At 43.2% G+C, this 23,195-nt stretch overlaps 1 protein-coding gene across 1 annotated transcript in view; it reads left to right on the forward strand.

Annotated features, from left to right (window-relative positions):
• The window catches only part of tbc1d4 (TBC1 domain family, member 4), a 105,265-nt gene that overhangs the window by 11,546 nt on the left and 70,524 nt on the right, over window positions 1-23,195 (forward strand). Inside the window, exons 2-6 of the mRNA XM_063213026.1 lie at window positions 13,141-13,386; window positions 14,144-14,315; window positions 15,836-16,155; window positions 20,444-20,533; window positions 21,562-21,669. Of these exons, the coding sequence (XP_063069096.1) occupies window positions 13,141-13,386; window positions 14,144-14,315; window positions 15,836-16,155; window positions 20,444-20,533; window positions 21,562-21,669 (936 nt within the window). The remainder of the gene's footprint in view (window positions 1-13,140; window positions 13,387-14,143; window positions 14,316-15,835; window positions 16,156-20,443; window positions 20,534-21,561; window positions 21,670-23,195) is intronic.

Raw genomic sequence — 23,195 nt, forward strand, 5'->3', positions numbered from 1 at the left:
AATGATATTGTGTTTAATCTTAATATGTGTTTTCATTTATAAAAACCTTTTTTTCCTCCTATAAGAGCAGTCACACCACAGGACACCATAAAATGAACCTAAGCATTGCGTGACAGAAAGATTGCAATATGAAGACATATTAAGAGGTTAAGAGTCACCTTAAACTTCCACAGCACTCTCCAATAACTGAGGGACTGACTGGTTAGGAGCCAGTCTTTAAGACCCTTGTAGTTGGCCTTGCAGCTGCCCATTCACAAACATTGACATACATGTCACCCCACAGGACGCAATTTGTGTTACGAAATTGAACTTGTAGTTAATATTACTGTCTTGAGTTTTTTCACATTCACATATCTTAATATAAAGTTAATATTTATGCAATCATGCCAAATGCTTCATACATTATTCAAAATGTTGTTGGTTAATTTATATATATACTGTATTATATTCCAGGTTTCATTAATGTTACAGTCACACCGCAGGATATTTGACATATAAACTTTTACATAAATCTTAACAAAAATGTTTCATCTCATCTAAGACTAATATGAAACATAATGTACCACATCTTCTTTCATTGACATTTGTTTTTTAAAGGAGAAATAACAGTTTTGTAGGTTTTAACCAATGTTACGAAAAAACAAGGCGTCACGTCTCCCACCCATATACCTAAAATGTAAACATTGAAGTGTTTTAGTGTGTCATTGTAAGAGGGGACACAGTCAAAGGTCTCGCAAGGAGATGATTCCATCTTCATTAATTAGTAATTAAGTTATAGCTAATGAACTGCTGTGCCTAATCAATCTATCGTTTCATTTTAAGTGCATTGGTCGGCTTCCTCCAAATGGTGTCTCACTCTAATTGCACAGTGAATATAAATAAAAGAGAATTTCTGTCTCGTACTGCCTCCTATCTGGCTCCTTGTGTCTCCAGATCCAGTGTTGGTGTTGGTGTTTTTGTGTGGCACAGCTTAGGTGTTGGGTTCAGCGCAGCAAATAATTAATCAGGCTGGAAGGTGGTGTTTCTTTACGGCATTTATGAATAAGTTATGAAGTTGGTTTAGTCGGTTGGCGGGGGTTTAGACTGAGGATCACGGAAGAGACTGAAGATGGTTCACCCTTCAGTGTGTTTAATCTCTGAAATGGATTTATCGGCAGTGTGTCTATATTAATTTGCATGACCTTTTTGCTTGACTTGCACTCTGAAAAAATTAAGTTCTTTGATTTTTCCAAAGTATGAGTAGGCTATGATATAGCGTAATGTTGATGTATTACAATGTACACAGATGGTGGAGCATTTTCAAAGTCTTGGCAGGTAATCACAAGGTTGTGTTGCGCTAGCTCATCTTTTTCAACCCCAGTAACCTCCATTTTTTGGTTCTCAGACCAGATGTTCACACTCCCTATGTAGTGTGAAGGGAGGAGTGATTTGTTATGTATAGCGTCCTGTGAGCTGTTTGTCCCAAACAACACCAGGGGCCTCTATACTGTACTAAGAAACTGGTTAAGGAGTAAATCAGGTTACGTTAAGAGATAAATCATCTAATAGAAGAGCCTGGAGTAGGGATGTAAATAAGATTGAAATGTATCGGAAGTATCGGCCGGCGATTTAATCGAATCGCATCGTATCGTAGGGCATTCTTAAGAATCGAAAATAATCGAAACGGTGGCCCCTGTGCAATGCCCTAGCTCCATAACACAATAGTAGTGGAAAAGTAATTGGAAAAAATCGAATAGAACCAAATCGCATCGTATCGTGGGGAATTCTTAAGTATCGAAAAAAAATCGAATCCCTGATTTAAGAAATCGATACTGTATTGTATCGTCATGAAGGCTGTGATTTACACCCCTAGCCTGGAGTACTCATTTTCCTAACCTGGTTTACTCCTGAACCAGCTTCTAAGTATTGACCCGTGCAGAAGTCACGTCATCACTGACTGCAGACTAGCTGAACTAGCTTAAAGGGACAGTTTGGTCAATTTCAACATGCAGTTGTATTGCTCACGCTACCCTTGACTTGTCAGTACTTGGTGATGCCACATTTTTCGGCTCAGCCCTTTCCGAGATATGAGCAATTCTAATGGGGGCAGCGTTTGTTTACATTTTTAAAAAATGAAACATAGGCCAACTCCAAATATTTTCCCAAAAGGTACTGCTGTTTGCTAGTTGTCTGCTGATGTTTTATAACCTTTTGGATGTTTTTGGGAATAAATACAAATGTTTTTTTGAAATGTAAACAAAGAGCTGCCCCCATTACAATGACCAGGATCTCGGAAACGGCTGAAGAAGAAGAAAAAAAAAATCTCAGGCACTGACAAGTCCAGGGTAGTGTGAGCATTACAACTGCATGTTGAAATTGACCAAACTGTCCCTTTAAAAGACTAGAATATCTCACCGTCATTTCAGATTACATACAATTTACTCATAAGTTTGTTTAATTTTATACAGACATGGAGAATACCCTCTGCATGGACACATCCTATTTCATGAGGGAAACGTTTCCATTACAGTATAATTACATGGTAATGCTTGTCCTTACCTGCACTGGGTAATTTGTTACAGTTAAATTAAAATAGATAAACATCTGCAGATTCTGCACACAATCTAATAGCTACCCACAAGTAATTTTAATGTTACAGACGCAGTGTTCCAACCAACTGTGCAGTTTTCTAGTGTTTCATGTTTGAAATCTGCCATTACTGTACCATGGCCGGGGCGTCCAAGAAGAGATTGCTAAACTAACCTGGGACACACGCCAGTAGCCGGTTTTCCATCAAGCGGACCACACCCTCCTGTTTTCTACTTTCACACAAGTCAAACATTGGTGGCTTAGAGAGAAGATCTGAGAGTGGTGGGAGGGTGGTGGAGAGGTTATGTTGGAGGAGGGGGGAAAAAAAGAAAAACAACCGTCTCTCTCGATCTCAATGGGCCTCACTGTGCTAGAGGGCAGTGTGATTTTCCACCAGTGCTCTCGCTCGGGTAGTCAGGCCAGGGAGGCTGTTTTTTTTTTTGTTTTTTTACATACATAACTCCATAGCTGCTGCCTGCGTTACCCCAGTGACTCTGACAACACACAGGAGGAAAAATATTTGATTTTGCATCCTTGTGTTGCACATGTTCGGGGAGGGGGTGTTGGGGGTTGGGCATGCATGGCCAGCTTTTGCCTAGACACTCATTAGGTAGACCCGTGCATGAGTGTGCCACACACACACACACACACACACACACACACACACACACACACACACACACACACACACACACACACACACACACACACACACACACACACACACACACACACACACACACACACACACACACACACACACACAGACACCTGTATACCCACACTGTGCTAATTTCCAACTACCTGCTGAAGCTGAGATTTCTTTCTCCAACAGCCTAGCTACTCTGTGAGGTCTTCTTATCATTGTGATAGAGAAGGACAAACATCACAGAGCCTTGTTTTGTTTCTCCCTTGGTCGACTTCCCTGCAGCAAAGATATTTGACCTCGTGTAAAAAGTGTGAGAGTCCTGTGGCTTGTTTTTCCTTCTGCCACGGGACCTTGCAGTGTTCCCTGCAGTCATGGAGTGCGATACGATGCGATACGATACGATACGATTATACTTTATTGTCAGTTTACACTGAAATTCATTTTGCATCACTTAACAAGACTCATTTAAGACAGGACATACACATAACATCACATCACAAGACTTACGGATGCACGATGTCAAAAATTTCGGCCGATACCGATATCCGATTATGATATTGCGGTTTTGGCCGATGACCGATATTAACCGATTCCGATGTTTTTCTTTCTTTTTTAAAAAAAAAGAGATGACAATGATGCAAACAAACAGAATTTTTGAATGTCGTCTTATTTCCAAAAACACTTTTTAACTCCCTGTAATAATTAGATAAAAAATAGAGACAAAATAGAAGACAAACAGTGAAAGTCATCATCAAGTCCATTCTTTTAGAACTGTAACATATTAAAAAAAACATCGGCGTTAACATCGGCCCAGTTTTCCCATCAGACCGATGTCCGATGTGTTGAATATCGGCCGATATCGGCCGATACCGATACATCTGGCCGATACATCGTGCATTCCTACACTCTAAGAAAATTTCCCTGCAAAATAACGGCAGTTACTGGCAATTATATTTACCTGTAATTCTACTGTTATTTCACACCAAAAATCAAATACAGCTCATTGCTGTTTAATGTATCACAGTATATAACATTTTTTCAGCAGCAATTGAACTGTTAAATAACAGTACTCTACAGAAACATAACAGTACATTTCAGTTAAAAAGTTGAATTGTACTGTGTGATGACAGGCAAATACTGGGTCATAGTTGTATTCATGAATATGGCCATGGCAACTTCCCACCCCACCCATCATTCTCCATAACTGTGGTACCCTGGCCATGTTACCACCCCACCCTCCCATCGTTCACCATGACTGGAGTGCCTTGAGCATGATACTATGGCGCTATGCTGTATTGAGAAAATGGTTTGCGGTGGTCCTTTGAAAGTGTGGGCATGAATAAAATTTCAGAGTACACAGTGCTATGTTACAATGATAGTGTGCAAGGTGGGCTTTTTACTGTATCTCTTGATGAGCCAATGATGAATATAGCATTGGTCAGTCTTTAAAAAAAATATTTTACACCAAGTAGCACAGCAAACAAGCAGCACTACAAGCTAGCTCTCAGAGCAATGCCTAATTTGCAGCAGGCACATTATATGCAACAATGCCACAAATGATGCCACATACAGCAAGCTTTCACAAAGAGGAAAGTGTGCAAGCATGTAAGCAAGCTTGTAGGCAAGCTTGAAGGCAAACAAGTGCTATGCTGTGCCATGCAGGCCAGCCAGCAGGCAGGCAAGCAACTGAAGTGTTGATAGTCCAGATTTATATACAGGTGCAAGAGTACCATGTGACCAGAGTCATCAGGCCCTTGGCAGGTGACGCCCGTAATTGAATAATGGCATAACAGCCCTACTCAGGTGAGGCCAGGCACTGATTAGCAGATTGGTTTAGATGGGGCTGCTTGTTGCAAGAGTGTTACAAGTTCTTAAAATGTTTCAGGCATTCACACTTTCATCACTATCAAAATGCATGTGCTACTCACACTTTGCTGCATCAAGCACTTTTTAAGTATTGTAGTTTCCTTAGAAATTGTTTCATCATGCTTGATAGTATCAGATAATCTTTAACCAGTCAGAATGACTTCAGTTCTTCAGGTGGTATTGAAGTTTGATGGTGATCACGGACAAGTGGAGGATGAATGGGTTTCAATGGTGCTGCCTAAAATAACTTGTTCCGGATCCGTCAGGATAATAGAGTTTTTCACAGGGTCCGGGTCCGGCAGGATCTTAAGCAGTGGATCCGGTATCCGGCATGTTACCTAAAAATCAGGGTCTGGTGCATGTCTAGCCTAGGCTTTTCAGTCTTTCACAACCCCTATCACTGCATGGAGTGAAATCCCTTTGGAAGCGGCTATTGCAGGCAGTGTGGCAATAAGCCAATGAGTCTAAAAAATAGTTTGCGCCAACGTAATAAAAAGGGCCCACGTGTGCGAGTAGACTATATGTTTCAACCCTTTTGTAGGATCCGGTATCCGGTTCCGGATCCGGCAGGATCTTATTCAGTGGATCTGGTATCCGGCAGGATCCTAAAAATCAGGATCCGGTGCATCTCTAGTTTTTTCCACAGCGGCGAATACTGCTATTGTGCAGTACTTACTGTTTATGCTCAATATGTGACTCAAAGTAATATTTTCACAGTAGTTGTCTGTTTTTTCGAAAAACAGTAGAATGCTGTTGCAGAATTGCCGTAAATAAACAGCTATTTGTTACAGTGTACTATTGCACAACTGACAAAAACAGAGGACACAGGCCTATATACAGACATACTGTACATGCATACATACATTACATACAACCAATATAACTTGAAGATGTTAGTGCTATTCATTAGTACACCACCAGTTTGTTTGTTTTGTTTTTATTAGATCCCCATTAGCTTTTGCTTTTAGCATTAGCTATTCTTCCTGGGGTCAAAAGAACACACCCCCATTTTCAGAAAGTTCTTGAACGTGATTGCAGACATTTCCATAACATTTTGTTTAATTTTAACGTTTAATGTGTGAAGCTTGGTTGCCTGGCATTCATTCTACAGTCCAGTTCATCCCAAACCAGGCTATTGCATAACTAAACCCTTATTTTAACCTCTGACTTTTAAGCTGCTACCTTGTACCCATTCTAGCTACTCATTGGACTTGCACAGTGAATTGCAATACATTACTCGAAAAAACTATTGCCCTTAAAGTGATACTGTCCCATTTTTGGAAATAAGCTTATTTTACACTTCTCCTTGAGTTAAATCCTCCTGTGCTTCCTGCCGTTCTCTTAATATGGCAGTGCCAATTTTACCTACAAGCTAGCAATTAACATTGAGCCCTATGAGACTAGCTGGCAACTAACTGGTCTCATAGGACTCAATGTTAACTGCTTGCTTAGATGTAAAATTTGCACTGCCATACTCAGAGAATGGTTGAAAGTACAGGATCATTTAACTCAAGAGAGAGGTGCAAAATAAGCTTATTTCCAAAAATGGGACAGTATCACTCTAAGCTTTTGACCAATTGTATTCACAGCTGTCATGGAGGTTTTCCCGTTCGAAACTAAAACACACATGCCTGAGGGCCCAGCCGTGGCACTAGACTGCTACACCGGCGACTCGGGTTTGATTCTGGCCCAGGTCATTTGCCGAACCTTCACCCGTCTCTCTCTCCCATCTCGTTACCTGTCTATCTCCCACTGTCCTGTCTGAAAAATAATGAAAGGCTTAAAACACACACACACACGCACACGCACACACACACACACACACACACACACACACACACACACACACACACACACACACACACACACACACACACACACACACACGCCTAAGTGAACCTGAGGACAAACTAGGGCTGCTCGATACTGGGAAATATCAATATCACGATGCTTTTATTCAATATTGATATCACAATATTTGCAAACGATATATTTTTTCAAAGAAAGCCGTTGCGTCTATTCAGTAGCGTGAGAGTAGTCATAGGGAAACACACACAGGGTGTTCTGAGTGAGTGTAGGTTGGCTGCAAGTCAGCTGTGCTGGCAGTGGCTCACGTGGAGTGGAAGGCTCTGTTGCTGTCTGTTTTGGTAGTAGAGGCAACTGACCAAAATATTGTTTATATCGATATTATGAAATTTGGTATCGATACACTGAAATATCGTTATCCCGATATGAATACGATATATTGCACAGCCCTAGGACAAACTGCCACTTTTTTCTGCGCTCCCTGTACCACCGTGCTAAACTGACACAGTAGCATGTCTCTGCAGGTTTCACGAGTGACCCACTGTCAACAATGTCACACACTCTGCTTTGCTATGCCACAGATACATTGAAGTCTTTTTAACACACTGAGTCACTTCAGCAGTTATTTATAGAACTGAGTCAGCCCTGCACGCATGCACGTACTATGCACGCATGCATGCACCAGACTCTGCTGTTACTCAAAGGAATACTTTAAGCGTGGAGTACATCTGTTTAGAGGGCTGCTTTATTGGTTATTTGAATTGCACACCTGATAGTATTCAGACTTGGCAGCAACTGTAAACGTATGCAAGTGAAGAAAACAGCTCTGCACTGAACATTTTTTTTTAATTGGGGAAGCCTTATTAATGCTCGGATGGCACATTTGAGTCACCTCAACTTTTGGTTTAAATCTAACACACATAACTGAACATCTCACTATCATTGCACATTACTGTTAGTTACAGTCAGTGTAATAGATCTAAACCAGGCATGGGGAACCTATGTCTCGTGGAGGCCGTTTTATCCTTCCCCCGGTGTATGTTTTTTTTTTTTTTTTTTTTTTTTTTAATTTAATTTTTATTTAACCAGGAAAAATAAACCCGTTGAGATTAGGGTGGTCCTGGCCAAGTGGCGGCTCAAGTTACAAAATTAAAATTACACAGTTGCATTAAAATAACAAATCAAGTAAAATAACACTTCAATTGAAACAGTTACAGACAATAGACTCTGTCTCAACTCAAGTGATCTCATCTTGGAATTAAAATCGTTCAATGGAATCAGATCTGTTAGTTTCAAGTCCTTTTGTAGATTGTTCCATGAGGTAGGGGCTGAAAACACAAAAGCCCTCTTCCCCAGTTCTTTGCGGAAGCAAGGGACAGAGAGTAACAAATGGCCTTTAGAGCGCAGACCATAAGACTCAATATTCCTCACTGTGATTAGGCTGCAGATGTAAGGTGGCAGTAGTCCGAGTATTGCCTTGTAAATAAATGTATACCAGTGAGTAAGTCTCCTGGTAGTCAGTGAAGACCATTTAACTCTGGCATAGAGTTCACAGTGATGAGTTTGGGCCCTACAGTTAGTGATGAACCTCAATGTTAGGCAGCTTCACATGAAATATGACATATTTTGTAATGGAATCTTAGAAAATACATTTGCAATACAATTAAGTTATATTCAGAGGACCGAGACATGGTGTGGTCTGTTTTAAAGGTGGCTGCCTTCAATATAGTCGCTTTTATTATAAAGCGTCTGCCAAATGCAATCTAATGTAAGGTAATGTAAAGGCCTGAAGTGCAGGGGGAAATCCTGGTTTGTGTTCATAGTACGACCCTCGGAGGACTTTTTCGGCCCCTGGATGAATTTGAAGTGGGCTCTTGAATGAAAAAGGTCCCTCCCCCTGATCTAAGTAAAATGTAGTAGGTTTTTTTGTATTATCTGCCCATGGAAAGGGATGTAGAAGGCCAAGTGCTGCCCATTCTGCTCTGTCTCCAGAGCCTCAGGTCGGATCCTGAATAGCCTGCAGGTGCCCCTGTTTAAACCTTCCACCACCACAAGCGCTTGTGTTGTTGCCATAACGCTTTGACGTAGGTCGCTTACTTTACTGCCACTGTATCTGAGCCAGTTGTCTCGCGCAGCCCAAAATCATGGAGTCATGGAGCTTTTATTGCTCTTTGAACAAGACTTATCTTGCAGTCTAGTTTATTCTCATTTCACTTGCATGCTTGAATAGGTTTTTGTTTTTGTACAGTCTGAGCTGGAGGAAGAGAAAACAACGAGTTCAATTCTGTGGAAAAATGATGTCGCCATCCTTTGGGTGTCCAATTTATTTTACGCTGTCAGCTCTGTTTATGGGAGTTATCAACAAGTCAAATGTGCTGGCCTGGCCTGCGTTCATAATGTCTGCTAGTGGGTGTGTGTGAAATGAATGCAGCAGAGCAGCCTTTTGCCAGCATTAGTGCTGTTCTCATGCAAAACTCTGCCAAGGATTTTTAGTCCCTCCCCTGTTTGCGAATCGGTCCATATATTTGTTGCAACATGCATATAGGAGCCTGGGCAGTGTTGAGTAGCTGTTTACTGTAAAAGAAAGAGAAAAGTCAGAGAAAGTGGGTATGTGTTTGACTGTGTGTGTGTCTTAGAGAGAGACAGAGAGAGCGAGAAGACGACAGGCAGACAAACAGGATATTGTGTTTCAAGCTAATCGATAAGTCACAAGAATAGCAGGTCCACACCCATGTATTGATATCCCATCTCCTTTTGGCTGCTGTCCTAACTCCGAACACTGTAATAAAACAACAAAGGGGAAATGAAAAAAAAAAATATTGCTGCATTCAGCTAGTTTTAATGCCACAATATTCAACCTTTTGTTTGTTTGTTTTTTCGCTGAGGAATTTACTATGACATGACTCAATGTAGCCTCCCCCCAGTGCAGAGTGTAGAGCAAGGTTGGCAATCGACCCTTGAAATACAGAATCGTCCCGTCTTTAGACATTTAAGTACGGTTCTGTGTTGAGCTGAAATGGGACACAATTTGGTAGAAATGCAGGAAATACAATTGTTTTTTGTTCTGGGGGAGGACCATCAGACAGGCCCGCAATGATAAAGCTTCTCGTATTTTTTTCACAGACAGTTGGCAACCCTAGTCTAGAGAGGTACTATGGAGGGCTCTTCTTTGGTCTCCAAGGCCCCCCGTCCTTGATTTATCACCTGAGTTTGAGCTAAACTCTTCTGCTATCCTCTCCCCATTAGCCTACATGAGCTGCTGATAGCCCCCAGAGAGAATCCTGTGCGGTAGGGCACAGCTATGGCCCATAAAACAGAGAAATTGACTTTTAAAGTGATTTGCTCTCTTGTGCTAAAATGCCCATTAATAATGTGTCCCTACTGCTAGTAGGGACACGTGTGTGTGTAGTTAAGTGGTAGCGTGTTTCAGACTCTTTTGTGATGCCGACATACAGTATACGTTTATGATATGTATTATGCATATGTAACCGGGCTTTCCTTTAAGAAAGTGAATTACAATTAAAATAAATAACAATAATACTAGGACCTGGATCAGAAGATCTAAGTAAGAGAGAGGAGCGAGTGTTAAGCACAATAATGAGTCAGACAAGATAAATCCTTTTTGAGTGAAAAACTCGTATATTGTTTACAATGTTAGAAGTGTATAAAACCCCAAATAAAATAAAACAGTGTGCACACTTAAAATAAACAATGGTCCACGTGGCCTTAAACAAAATAAAAAATGGTAAAAAGTGGAAAAGGGGGGGGAAAGTTCCTTGGTAGGGTACTTAATGATATCTGTGGTCGCTCTGGGAAAGGCTCTGGGAAAGGCTCGCCATCAGTGTCCTTGACCAGGTGAAGTCCTGGCCCAGTCGTCTTCTTTAGTTTCGATCCTTCCAAAAAAACCTGACCTGATAGGTCACATTCATCCATCCATACATTTCAATTAGTACAATGTACAATTAATCTAGGATGCATCATATTATCTAAATTATATAATAGTCATACTGGGATGACATATCACATATCTTCTTAAATCTTCTCAAATCATTAAATTCAAGTGCATGAAAACAAGTCGTTCATGTGCAATGCCTTTCTACAAAACGCAGGTAGCAATGAGTCCAATAAAACTACATTCAAAATGTCTCAACAATAAATACATACAACATAAAACATAAAATACACATTAGAATCTAAAGCTTAGAAGGGATCACTGTCAGAGACATGCTTAATATCCTCTTACACTAATAGGCCTATTCATGTAAGAAGAAACTGCACTAAAAATTACCCTCTATTTACTTTAAATTAAATACTGTGAAAGGCTTCAATAAATTGCATAGTGCAATGAAACATTACATTCATAACAACAATGAAATTATCCTCTTATCTTAGTTAAATTGCCATTAAATAAATAGTAATAAACTTCTCTTTATGTAGAACCCATCAGTAATAATAACTAGTGTATGTAAATAATAGTAACTACTGTAAGGCTAGTGTAACTAGTGTAAGGCTACTGATGGTAATCAGCATCAGTATCAGTAATGGGCTACTGATGGTTATAAATATCAATAATTAGTAATGGCTACTAATGGTTATCAGTATCAGTAGTCAGTATCAGCAATATTAGTTATCAGTAATATCAGTTATCAGTATCAGTAATCAGTATCAGTAATCAGTATCTGTAAAGATCGTAAACATATTCTTTTTCACCAGTGACGCTTACAACGTTAGCTTGGTCAGTGCATTGGGAACGTTCGGGGCAACCGTTATTCTTGTCGGGCATTGCTAACATTTCTGTGGCTAACCATTGATATAGTGCAGGAGATGGGACAAGGGCACTAAACGGCTAAACAGATGTTATTCCTCACCGTTGCTCCTAATGATGTGCTCAAGGGGATGAATCCGGTGAGTACACTGATAGACACAGCGGTGAATGGTGAAGCCTGGCAGTTCTCGGGGGTTAGCCTGTTAGCAGAAATGAACGTTCGGGGCAACCGTTATTCTTGTCGGGCATTGCTAACATTTCTGTGTCTAATCCATTCACACAGTGCAGGAGATGAGAGGACAAGAGTTAAAGCACAGTTATTCCTCACCGTCGCTCCTGAAGATGGTGATTTGTGATGATGGTGAAAAGTTGATGCCTCTGGTGGTTCTCGAGGGGTTAGCCTGTTAGCAGAATCAGTGCATCAGTGCCGGAGGTGGCGGTAAATATCAGTGTTTCGTTTGTCACATAAGAGAGTTGTCTTACCGACGTGGCTGTCAGCTAACATGTGGCTTTTGTTGATGTTCTTACTGTCGTGATCTTCCACACTGTCCGGTGATGCTCAAAAATGTTGATGTTATTGATGATGGTACGGTTTCAACAGCAAGTGGCTGGCTCTGATGATGGTTGTCAAAGAGACTGAAACAATCCTTGCGCCTCGGTTTCATTCATCGGCTCGCGTGCTTAGGGCTTGCGTGACATCTGATTGGCTGCAGTAAATCTTGCGTGTATGTGTAGCTGTTGTCATATTTCATGGGTAATACAGATAGAACAGGGGTCACTCTGTTTCGTGTATCTTGCATAGTATGTAGTGGATGCGAGTGGATGGTGTGTAGGTCGTGAACTGTGTTGTTTACACTGTGTACGTGAGTGTGTGTGTGTGTGTGTGTGTGTGTGTGTGTGCGTGCGTGTTCATGTCTTTTGAACTCCGGGTTTCACACATCAAGCATTTTATTAATATATCAACCTGTTGACTTTCTTAAAGAATCACATGTAGTTTTCATCTTCTGCAGTATGGAAATCGAAATGTGTCACATAGAATTGCTAATTGACTCTTTCAAACTTTGTTAGTGTTCTTCGTTATAGCCAATGGTGAATAGCACATCAACATTCAGGAGCACCAAGCCAAGAGGTGCAAAACCGTTAAAACAACTCATTTCAGTATTCAGTACTCAGTGATGCTCTACTAATGTGTGATTTTCAACCTTTTCTGAACAAACGTCCCCTGGACCTCATCCTAAGCCTCCCAACGCCCCATTGAGCCTGCTTAACGCCCACCTTACTATTACAAAATTTGAATGGACTAATGCCCCCAATGACAACTAAGCAACTGTATCCTTCTCAACGCCCCCCTATGGCTCCCCAACACCCCCTGGGGGGCTGTACTGCCCCCGTCGACAAACACTACTCCAATGTGTGATTACATTATTAAACATGAAACATTATTAAACACAGTCCCTTTTTTGTCCCCCATTTCCCCCCCCCCCAGGTTCCCGAGGTGATCGGCAGCATCCGTCAGGCGTCCAAGGTTGCCTTGAAGGAGGACTCCAAGCCGAAACAAGATGGCGGCAGCAGCGGAGGTAGCAGTGGCAGCTGCGGTAACAGCACCGCTGACGAGTCCTTCTACAACTCACAGAAGTTCGAGGTGCTGTACCGCGGCAAGGTGGCGGTGGCCAGCAAGAAGACCCCGCCCACGCTGGTGGACGACTGCATCGACAAGTTCCGCCAGCACGAGGTTTGTTATCAAACTACATTACATTACACTTAGCTGATGCTTTGACCCAAAGGCACTTACAGTTATGTATGTAGATAGAGGGTATTGGTTGCAGTCCCTGGAGCAGTCTGGGGTTCAGTGCCTTGGTCAAGGGCACTTCAGCCATGGATGGAGGTGTAGGGAGGACGGGTAAAGGTGGGATTCTAACCTCCAACCCTCTGATCTTAAGTTCACCTCCCTACTAACCACTATGCCACGACTGCCCCAGAATATTGTTTAGGCTGTTTAGGGGTGGGCGGTATGGCCAAAAATGTATACCTCGGTATAATTTTAGCCACGGTATATATCACGGTATTGTACATTTGTGTATAAAATGTTAAAATTAAGCGTTTTGTGGCAAAATGACCAAAACACCATTTTTTGCATTTTATTTTTGGAAATGACTGGTCAGACATTGTTTTATCTATGTGGGAATTCTTGTCATTAAAATAATTTGAAAACATATTTTTAAACTTTTAGTCTATAACTATAACTCTACATCTACGCAATGCGCTATTGCGGTAGACGGTATGAGACAAAATCTCTATCATTGATGAAAAAATACTGCACACGATATTATACCGCGGTTACCGTACACCCCTAAGGCTGTTAATAGATTGCTATACGTCTTGGTTATATGCTTGTCCTGTCCTGCTCTACTGTAAATGAGTCTTTGTCAGGTATGCAAAATGAATTTCAGTGAACTTGAAAAGGAAGTTGATATCATATCGTGTCCTAGGTGGAGCGCAAGCGCCTGCGTCTGCTCAACGGCCAGCGCCACTCCACTGACAACTGCGCCCCCGTACAGTTCATCGTCGGGGGCGATGACCCCCTGGGCGCCGCCCTGAGCGAGAGCGCCACGGAGGCCGAAGAGGCGGAGGAGGCGATGGTGCCGGGAAACGGAGCTGGAGGTGACAGTTGATGGGTTTTTTGTTGGGGTTTTTTTTGAGAGAGAGTTCACTCAACTCCAAACTGTTTTTTTACAAGGTCTTTGGGTGTGAGCAATAGGGGTGTAAATAAAATCGAAATGTATCGAAGTATCGGCCGGCGATTTAATCGAATCGCATCGTATCGTGTGGCATTCTGAAGTATCGAAAAGAATCAAATCGCTGGCCCCTGTGCAATTCCCTAGCTCCATAACACAATAGTAGTGGAAAAGTAATAGGAAAAAATCAAATCAAATCGAATCGCATTGTATCGTGGGGAATTCTTAAGTATCGAAAATAATCGAATCCCTGCTTTAAGAAATCGATACCGTATCGTATCGTCATGAAGGCTGTGATTTACACCCCTAGTGAGCAAACAGATTCGTATATTTTTTTGTGGAAAAGCCACACGTGTAATTCTTGAATTTTATTTTAGTGGGTTAGCATGACAGACAGATGTCGGAGGATGTAGGCAGGGTGTTTGTTAACTAAAGACCAGTCATGACATCGGCTAATTGCCACATAAGCATGTTGATGGTTGACATCGGTCTATGTCCCGTGTCCAGTGTCCATGTCCAATATCTTTTGTCATGTACTTCGACAAATGTGTTGTCTTGGGGTAAATGTTTAACAATGTGCTTTGGGGGTTCTATTTGAGTTTGTCGTCATATCTCATCTACTGACTGGAAAGAAATATCCACATAGGGGATAATACATTTAAAGCTTCTATTACTTCTGCTACCAAAGATCTTCCTATTAGAGTAAGAAACATCAAGCCCATACTTGATGTATCTTGACTGGATCCATGTTACGTCAGGTGAATGCTCCTTAAGGAGACCTTCGGTTAGGAGACCTTTGAAGACTTTTGGTTGAGATCTAATGGAGTTCCCTTAGCGCTGTAGATGGCGGTAAGGCATGCCTTGTGCAAGCCGTCACCAAACGCCACAGAAAGAAATGGAGAAGTATGGGGCAATGCCCCCTTAGGAGACAGAACTTGAGCACACTCGAGGTTTGGGGTATCTTACTCTAATAGACGATTCTTTGCTACCACTACTACTAGGTGACAGTGGCTACTTCTCAATGTCAAGTGTTCTAGCCTTGCTAGGACGTGAAACGCCTGGTGATTGGATACTCCGCAGAGTTCACCAAAGAGTATCCAATCACTGGGCGTTTCACGTCCTAGCAAGGCTAGAACACTGGGCATTGAGATAGAGCCAGTATTTTGTATTGTATTTTGTATTATTGCTTGTCTCTGTACAGTGTCCACATGTTTTGAAAGGCGATTTTAAATAAAATGCATTATTGTTATTCATGATTTATTATTACTAGGTGATACAGGGGAGCTCCCTATGGTGGCTTTTCAATTGGGCTCGACACAGCTCAATAGAAGAGCAGAAAGTGGCGGCTGAGTCGCGCTGTGTGTCGAGCTGTGGGCCAACCAGAAAAATTGCAGTGGAAAAGAGGCATTACTCTAATAGACGATTCTTTGCTACCACTACTACCAGGTGACACAGAGGAGCTCCCCATGGTGGACCCCCTGGGCGGAGGGCCCGTGTTTGGGCTGAGCAGCAGCGCCAGCGTGGGGAGCCTCCGCAGCGCCTTCCCCGAGTGCATCCTGGAGGACTCCGGGTTCGAGGAGCAGGACGGCGGGGGAGGGAGGCAGGAGGTGCGCGCCCGCTGCAACAGCCTGGCGGGCAGCGTGCAGAGGAGGCCCCGCGACGCCTCGCTCAAGGCGGCGGCGTCCGCCAGGAGACGCCACGCCAGCGCGCCCAGCAACCACGTGCAGCCGTCCGACGCCGAGAAGAACCGCACCATGCTCTTCCAGGTGGGTCGCCGTGTCTCGTGGTCACGCCAGTGGCGTGCACAGACATTCTGGGGGGCAAGTGCTAGGACATGTGGAACTTCTGACTACCTTACTAGGGTTTAGAGGCTATTATATCGGGAAATTATTGTGACATACTGTGACACATTTGTATATTATGATGTCAACATGGACCACAGTACATTGTGACAAAAAGGGCATTGAAAACTGAAAACAAAAAAGAGTTTTCAAAAGAGCCATTTTCACGCAGTATGGGCAAAGGAGCAGGTGCTTTAGCACCACCTCGTCCCTATGTGTGCACTATGTGTCACGCTGCCTCTCTTATCTACAACTTAATGTCTGTTATCTCTCACTCAATCTTTAACTTGGTCTTGATGTGTTGGACTTCCTTTTTCCTTTCTGTCTGGTTGTCTTCCTTGTACCTTCCAAGACACCCAGATACCGTCAGGGCTCTTAAAGCCCACGTGGGAAACTCCCATTGTCATTGTGCCACAGCACTCCAAAGCACACAAGTCAGTGTTTACTGAACACTGCACACTGCGAAATTGCATTTTATGCCTCACCTGTGCTAGGGGGAAGCAACCAGTGTCACCCCAAGGGAACAGTGCGGCAGGACAGTACGGTAGCATCAAAGAGGATGGATATATAATAAGAGGAATCAAAACACGCCCACTCAATGCAAAAGCGTGTGCTCAAAATTTGGTCTCCTAAGGGGGCGTTGTCCCTCCTTCTTCTTCTCTTTTCGTGGTATTTGCACAAGACGTGCGCTACCGCCATCTACAGCGCTAAGGGGACTCCATTTATTCTCTACCTCAAGACTCCGAAGGTCTCCTAATCGAAGGTCTCCTAAAGGGGCGTTCACCCGACGTAAAGTGGATACCGGAAAAGAACCGCCTGCTTTATCTCACTCTCATATATGATTCTCTGGTAGCATGCTCAGGGTACCTCAGTCATGGAGGAGGATGGGGGAGAGCATTGGTTAATTACTCCCCCAACCAACCTGGGGGGTCGGGAGTCGAATCGGCAACCTTTTGTCTACAAGTCTGATGCCTTAATGACGTACTCAGGACTACCTACAAAATTAACTTTTTTTTCCATCACCAGCCAAAATGGCTACAGGATGCTAATCTTATTAGCCAAACACACGCACTAACGGGTTAAAGTGGCTAGTATTGTGAGTGGGTCTTTTCTACCAGCCAAACTGAAAGTTCACCAACATTTGGATGTTTGATTGGTGTTAATTTAGAGCCCCATCTCATGTTGTCATGCTGCCTCTCTTATCTCAGACGTTATCTCTGTTATCTCCCACTTAAACCCGGTCTCAGTGTTGGACTTCCTCTTTCCTTCTGGTCTGCTTGTCTTTTACATGACATTACATTGCATTTCATTTGTCAGACGCTTTATAACCAAAGTGACTTACAAGCAAGGACATAATCATAGCCAACTCTATCACTAGCAGATACAAAGTACACAGGAAATATACAGAACAACAATGCCAAGAAGGGTTAGTTATTTTTTTTAGTACAGTGCACACACACATACACATCATGTCAAGAGTCTGGCCTGGGGCTAGGGCAGCTCAAGTGTTAGTTTAGTAGATAGCTACAAAGTTGTCTTCCTTGTACCTTCCAAGATGCAAACGTTTTTTCCCCCCTCTCAATTTACACAAAAGTGTTGTAGCCAGCCAGGTGCATTCACGTGATACCACAATTTCATGAAAAGAAACTAGAGAAGCAAGCTTAAAATGCTAGTATGTCTATGCAAGTTTTTCTCTTTAGTTTAAGGGGCTGCTTGCATTCTCTTTTTTTCCTCCCCCTCTCTCTCTCTCTCTCTCTCTCTCTCTCTCTCTCTCTCTCTCTCTCTCTCTCTGTTTCTCAATCTTTCACTGACACACATGAACACTCTCTTTCCACCACTCTCTCTCTCACTTACTCACTCTCGTACACATTCACCAACGTTCACACTAGTGTAGTCAGTCACTCACATCACGTGTATATGGGGGTGGTCAGTCAGGTATCCAAGGTCCTGCCGGCCCGGCCGGGTCTGCTCTGTGGCTGCACGTGATTTAACACCTTAGTGCCAGCAGCAGAAACCTCAACCACTACTCTCCGCTCTTACATAACCATCCAACTTTAACAGGCCCTGCGCTGTCTGCCCTGTACTGGCTTGGCTTGCTATAATATTTACCAAAGGTGTTTCATATATATATGGCTATGGTCAGGCTCAGGCCAGTGGAGGAAGAGAAGAGGGGAGGGGAGGGGAGAGGAGAGGAGAGGCCAGTGGAGGAAGAGGAGAGGAGAGGAGAGGAGAGGCCAGTGGAGGAAGAGGAGAGGAGAGGAGAGGAGAGGCTAGTGGAGGAAGAGAAGAGAAGAGGAGAAGAGAAGGGGGCCTGACTGAGTTCAACACTGGCCTCTGGCCAGGGGCAGAGCTACAGGAGGGGCGAGCAGGGCATTTTCCCCTGGGCCCAGGGCCCTCCCAAATTGATGGTGGGGGCTTTGGCTTTGGCAGGCCGTATGAGGGGCCCTCTCAGTGTTTTGCCCTGGAGACCCGTGTGCAATTGTTCTGCCTCTGCTTCTCTGGGCCACAGCCGTAAACAGGCCAGTCTGGATATCCTATACAGCAACCCCACTGGCTTGGCTTGGCGTCTGGGTTCGATGCTCGTGAATCACTTTAACATCTTTGGCTGTCAGTCAGTGGCACTGGCACAGCACCCAGCACACGGACACAAACACTGGCTAACTCACATACTCATAAATACTCAAACGCATACACACGTACGCACGCACGCACGCACGCACCCTGTGACTCTTTTTTGTCCATGGTCTGACACAAATGTGCCCAGGCATTTACAATACATACACATGCAAACATATCTACAGTTTATACACACACAGACTAACACAAACATATGAAAACATCTGCACAAACACACATGGCTCCACCAGAGCTGAGGCCCCTCAGTTGATGGCCGCCATCCAGTGCCACTATTCAACAGTACTGAGATTATTAAAAGTGCCCCATCTGTTCAATGTTTTAAAACCAAAGTCTAAACGAAGCTGATTTCAGATACCTTCTTTTAGATTTCTCATGGGTATTAGGGATTTTCATCTGTTATACTTTTATTTTCTTGTTTTTTCGTGCCTCTTTATCTTGTTTTTATCTGACTTTGTCTTGTGTTTTTATATTATTTTACAGCACGCCTTGCGCTGCTATTGTTTTATGGTTTTATGTTTTTTTGTCTTCTGTTTTGCATGGTTTTTATCTCTTTATAAAGCACATTGAATTGCTTCCATGTATGAAATGCACTTTAGAAATAAACTGCCTTGCCTTGCCTTGCCTACTGCCCTACAAAGGCAAAGTGCAGTAACTACATATTTTGTCAAAATTGAGTTTGCAATGAATATGAATATGATCTCCTTTGTCTTGTGACTAGGCCTTATGGTCCAAATGTGTCCTATTTTAGAAATATTGCTATGTCAAATTTTCAGTAACCACTACAATATCCAAACTACTGCGCTTATTTTGATAGAGAATTAACGATATGAGCTTACTGTATTTGGAACACAAGTGGGCTTAATGGGTACCAATGGTACCTTCAGCCAATTCAGACTTTTGCCATGTGCATCAACTCATTAATAAACATTGAGAAAAGAGGTACATCTTACTATTAAGTCTGTGAATATGATTGAAAAATACAGAAATCTAGATTTTGGTGGGTACTTAATGGGTACGCTTACCTTACCAAGGCTTTAGAGCATTTTTCTCAGTTTCATTGTTGGTGTGGTTGTTACTGCAGTTTGCCTTGGTAGGGCAGAATAGCAGCCCGAGCCAGAGTAGCTTAGTGGCTCTGCTGTAAGTCATCAATATGTACACTGGCACGGCTGCCTGCCAGGAGGATCTTTGTCAGCTGCCAGAGATGGGGTTGGGGTTAGTGTTTCAACCTCTCTGTCATAGAGTGCTGTTTTCTTGTTGGGTGGGGAGAGGGGCTACTATGTAACACATTTTGGTTGTCTGTCTCTGATCTTTTAGGTGTGTGAGTGTGTGCCCGCATGAGGTTTAAAAGATCTGTGCGTGTGTGTGCGTGGGCGTGTGTGTTTGAGACAGTGCACGCTTGGGTTCTGAGCATACTAAATCAATGCATCCGGGTCAGGTTTCTAATGAACCTCTCCCACCTCTTCTTTTTCTCTCTCCTCCCCGTCTTTTCTTACCATCTCTTTTCTTCTCTGCTCTCCACTTCTTTTCTTCCCTGGTCTCCTCTTCTTTTCTTCTTTGCTCTCCTCTTTCTGAGCAGGTGGGCCGCTTTGAGGTAAATCTAATCAGCCCAGACTCCAAGACGGTGGTGCTGGAGAAGAATTTCAAAGACATTTCGTCTTGCTCTCAGGTTAGTGTTTTCGGGCTTAATTGAAGGTGTGCGTGCGTGCGTGCGTGCGTGCGTGCGTACGTGCATGCGTTTGTATGTATGCACATGTGTGTTTGTGTCCACCGGAGTTACTCTTCTTCTCCCCTTTGTCTGTACACACTTGTTCCCAAAATACACCAAACGTAGGAATGCTTTTCCCCAGTCCAGTTAATGATTTATAGGATTAAACTCGTCTATGATTATCTCAAAAGACAATTTACTGACAAAGAAACAGTCTGCCGATTGCAAACTCTTTTAAAGCAACTAAATCCCATTGTAATATATTTTTCAATAAACCTCTAACAAGCAAAATACATATATAGCCATGAACACTCTCACTTATGTCTCAGCCACAGATTATTTATTTATTCATTTTTTCACCGCTGAACATGCTCATGCCTGTCTCTTCTCTCTCGAGCAGTTTGGCAGTAAAATGCTGCAATAGAGCCCTATGGGGAGCCGTTGGTCTGATTCCCAATCAGTTGCAATTAGAAATAACAGGAAATTGTGGTTTGTGGACCACGTGATGATCACTCACCGCCCACACAATGCTAGATAGATACAGTACACTCATGCATGCGTGTATGAACTCATATGGTGCAATCCATTATGAAAACCGCACAATCTGGAAGCAATTATCCTCAAATTTCCCAAGCTTTTTATCTGTGATGCTGATCTCTCAAGCCAATTCCCCTTTGGATTTCTTTTTTTTTTTGCACTCCAGCTATGATTCTTGAAGAATGTCAAGTTGCCGTCACCAGATGTTCATTATTTATCTTGCATGTCTTACCAGAGCTGTTTGCATTTTGTAGTGTAATTCTTGTAATTCTTCATTTAACCTTTTTTAAACCAGGAAAGGTCTCGCTAAAGCTGATGAGAATGATAAAAATGATGATTATAATATTGTTTTGTGTCATTGGAGACATTCTTCTTCCTTGTTTTTGCTGCACTCATACGGTCTTCCTCTCTCTCTCTCCCTGTCACACACACACACACACGCACCCCAACAGGGTATCAAGCAGACGGATCACTTTGGCTTCGTCTGCAGAGAGCCGGTGGAGTCGGGTGGGCCCAGTCAGTACATGTGCTACGTCTTCCAGTGCGCCAGCGACTCTCTGGTGAGAACACACACACACACACACACACACACACACACACACACACACACACACACACACACACACACACACACACACACACACACACACATTGTGTGGTGTGTGTGGGCACGCAAGGGTGTGTATCTCTCTCTCTCTGTCTCTCTCTCTCTCTCTCTCTCTCTCTCTCTCTCTCTCTCTCTCTCTCTCTCTCTCTCTCATTCTCACTCTCACTCTGCCTCTGTCTCGGTCTCTTCCTCACGGTCTGTCATTTTGTCTGTCTCCATACTCTCTGGTGAGATGCTCGCTCGATAATCTCTTAGAACCGTTCACTCCGCTCCCCTTCTCTCTATTCCCGTCACTCTTTCTGTCCCTCTATTTTTTTCCCCTTGCATGCTATCTCTCTTGGTGTGTTCCAATACTCGTACTGTCCGCCCTTTCCGCACTGTATTTGGGTACGCAGGGTGTTCCATTTCTAATCGCGACGGTAAAGTGTACTGTAAATTACCCGGATAGCGCCCCCGAAACGGCAATTTTTTGAAGTGTGGAGTTACTGTACACTTTTCGCACTCAACGGCCGCCATGTTTGTTACGTAGTTGAGTGTCAGATCTGTCAAACGGCTGAATCTCCGTGATAACAGCAAAGTTTTGATTCCAAAGACAATCGCCATGTGTATTAGAGGCAGGGGTAACTTTAAAAAGTGTCAGCATAACGCACAGTGCCTTCCGTGATGAATTGCATATTGGCGGTTGGTAAACTCAGATGACACGCGACCAACGTTCCGTTAAGTGTATCAGACAGAACGGGAATCGGAATGTACTCGCCTCGTGAATCGCGGAGGGTGGAAAGGGTACTTCACTGCACTCAAACAAGGTACACAGTACAGAGGGCGAATAATGGAACACACCATCTGTCATGCACTCTCTCTCTCTTTCTTACTTTCACTCTCTCTGTCTCTGTATCTATTTGTTTCTGTGTCTTTGTCTGTCTGTCTGTCTCTCTCTCTTGCTCTCTCTCTCTCTCTCGCTCTCTCTCTCTCTCTCTCTCTCTCTCTCTCTCTCTCTCTCTCTCTCGCCCTCTTATTAGTACTTTCTCTCTGTGTCTATTTGTTTCTGTCTGTCTATTTTTTCCGTCTGTATCTGTCTCTGTCTCTGTCTCTCTCTTAATCTCTCTTTATCTCTCTCTCTCTCTCTCTCTCTCTCTCTCCACACCTCACCTCCCGCTGTTCCCCCCCTGCCTACGCCCCCTCCCTCTGTGAGATGCAAATCTATTATTTAAAAGTCACCGGCAGAGCAGACAGCAACAATGTCTCCTTCGCACCACTGTTTGGGACTGTACCACAGCCATTCACATCCTTTGTCTCGAGACTGCACCTTTTCTCATGTGCGCACTGTACCACGGGAATTCATGTGCTTTTTCATCTGGACTGCACCTTTTCTCCTGTGCGCACTGTACCACAGGCATTCATGTGCTTTTTCATCTGGACTGCACCTTTTCTCATGTGCGCACTGTACCACGGGAATTCATGTGCTTTTTCATCTGGACT

Source organism: Engraulis encrasicolus, chromosome 13 (assembly GCF_034702125.1).
Source record: "Engraulis encrasicolus isolate BLACKSEA-1 chromosome 13, IST_EnEncr_1.0, whole genome shotgun sequence".
NCBI classification, from domain to species: domain Eukaryota; kingdom Metazoa; phylum Chordata; class Actinopteri; order Clupeiformes; family Engraulidae; genus Engraulis; species Engraulis encrasicolus.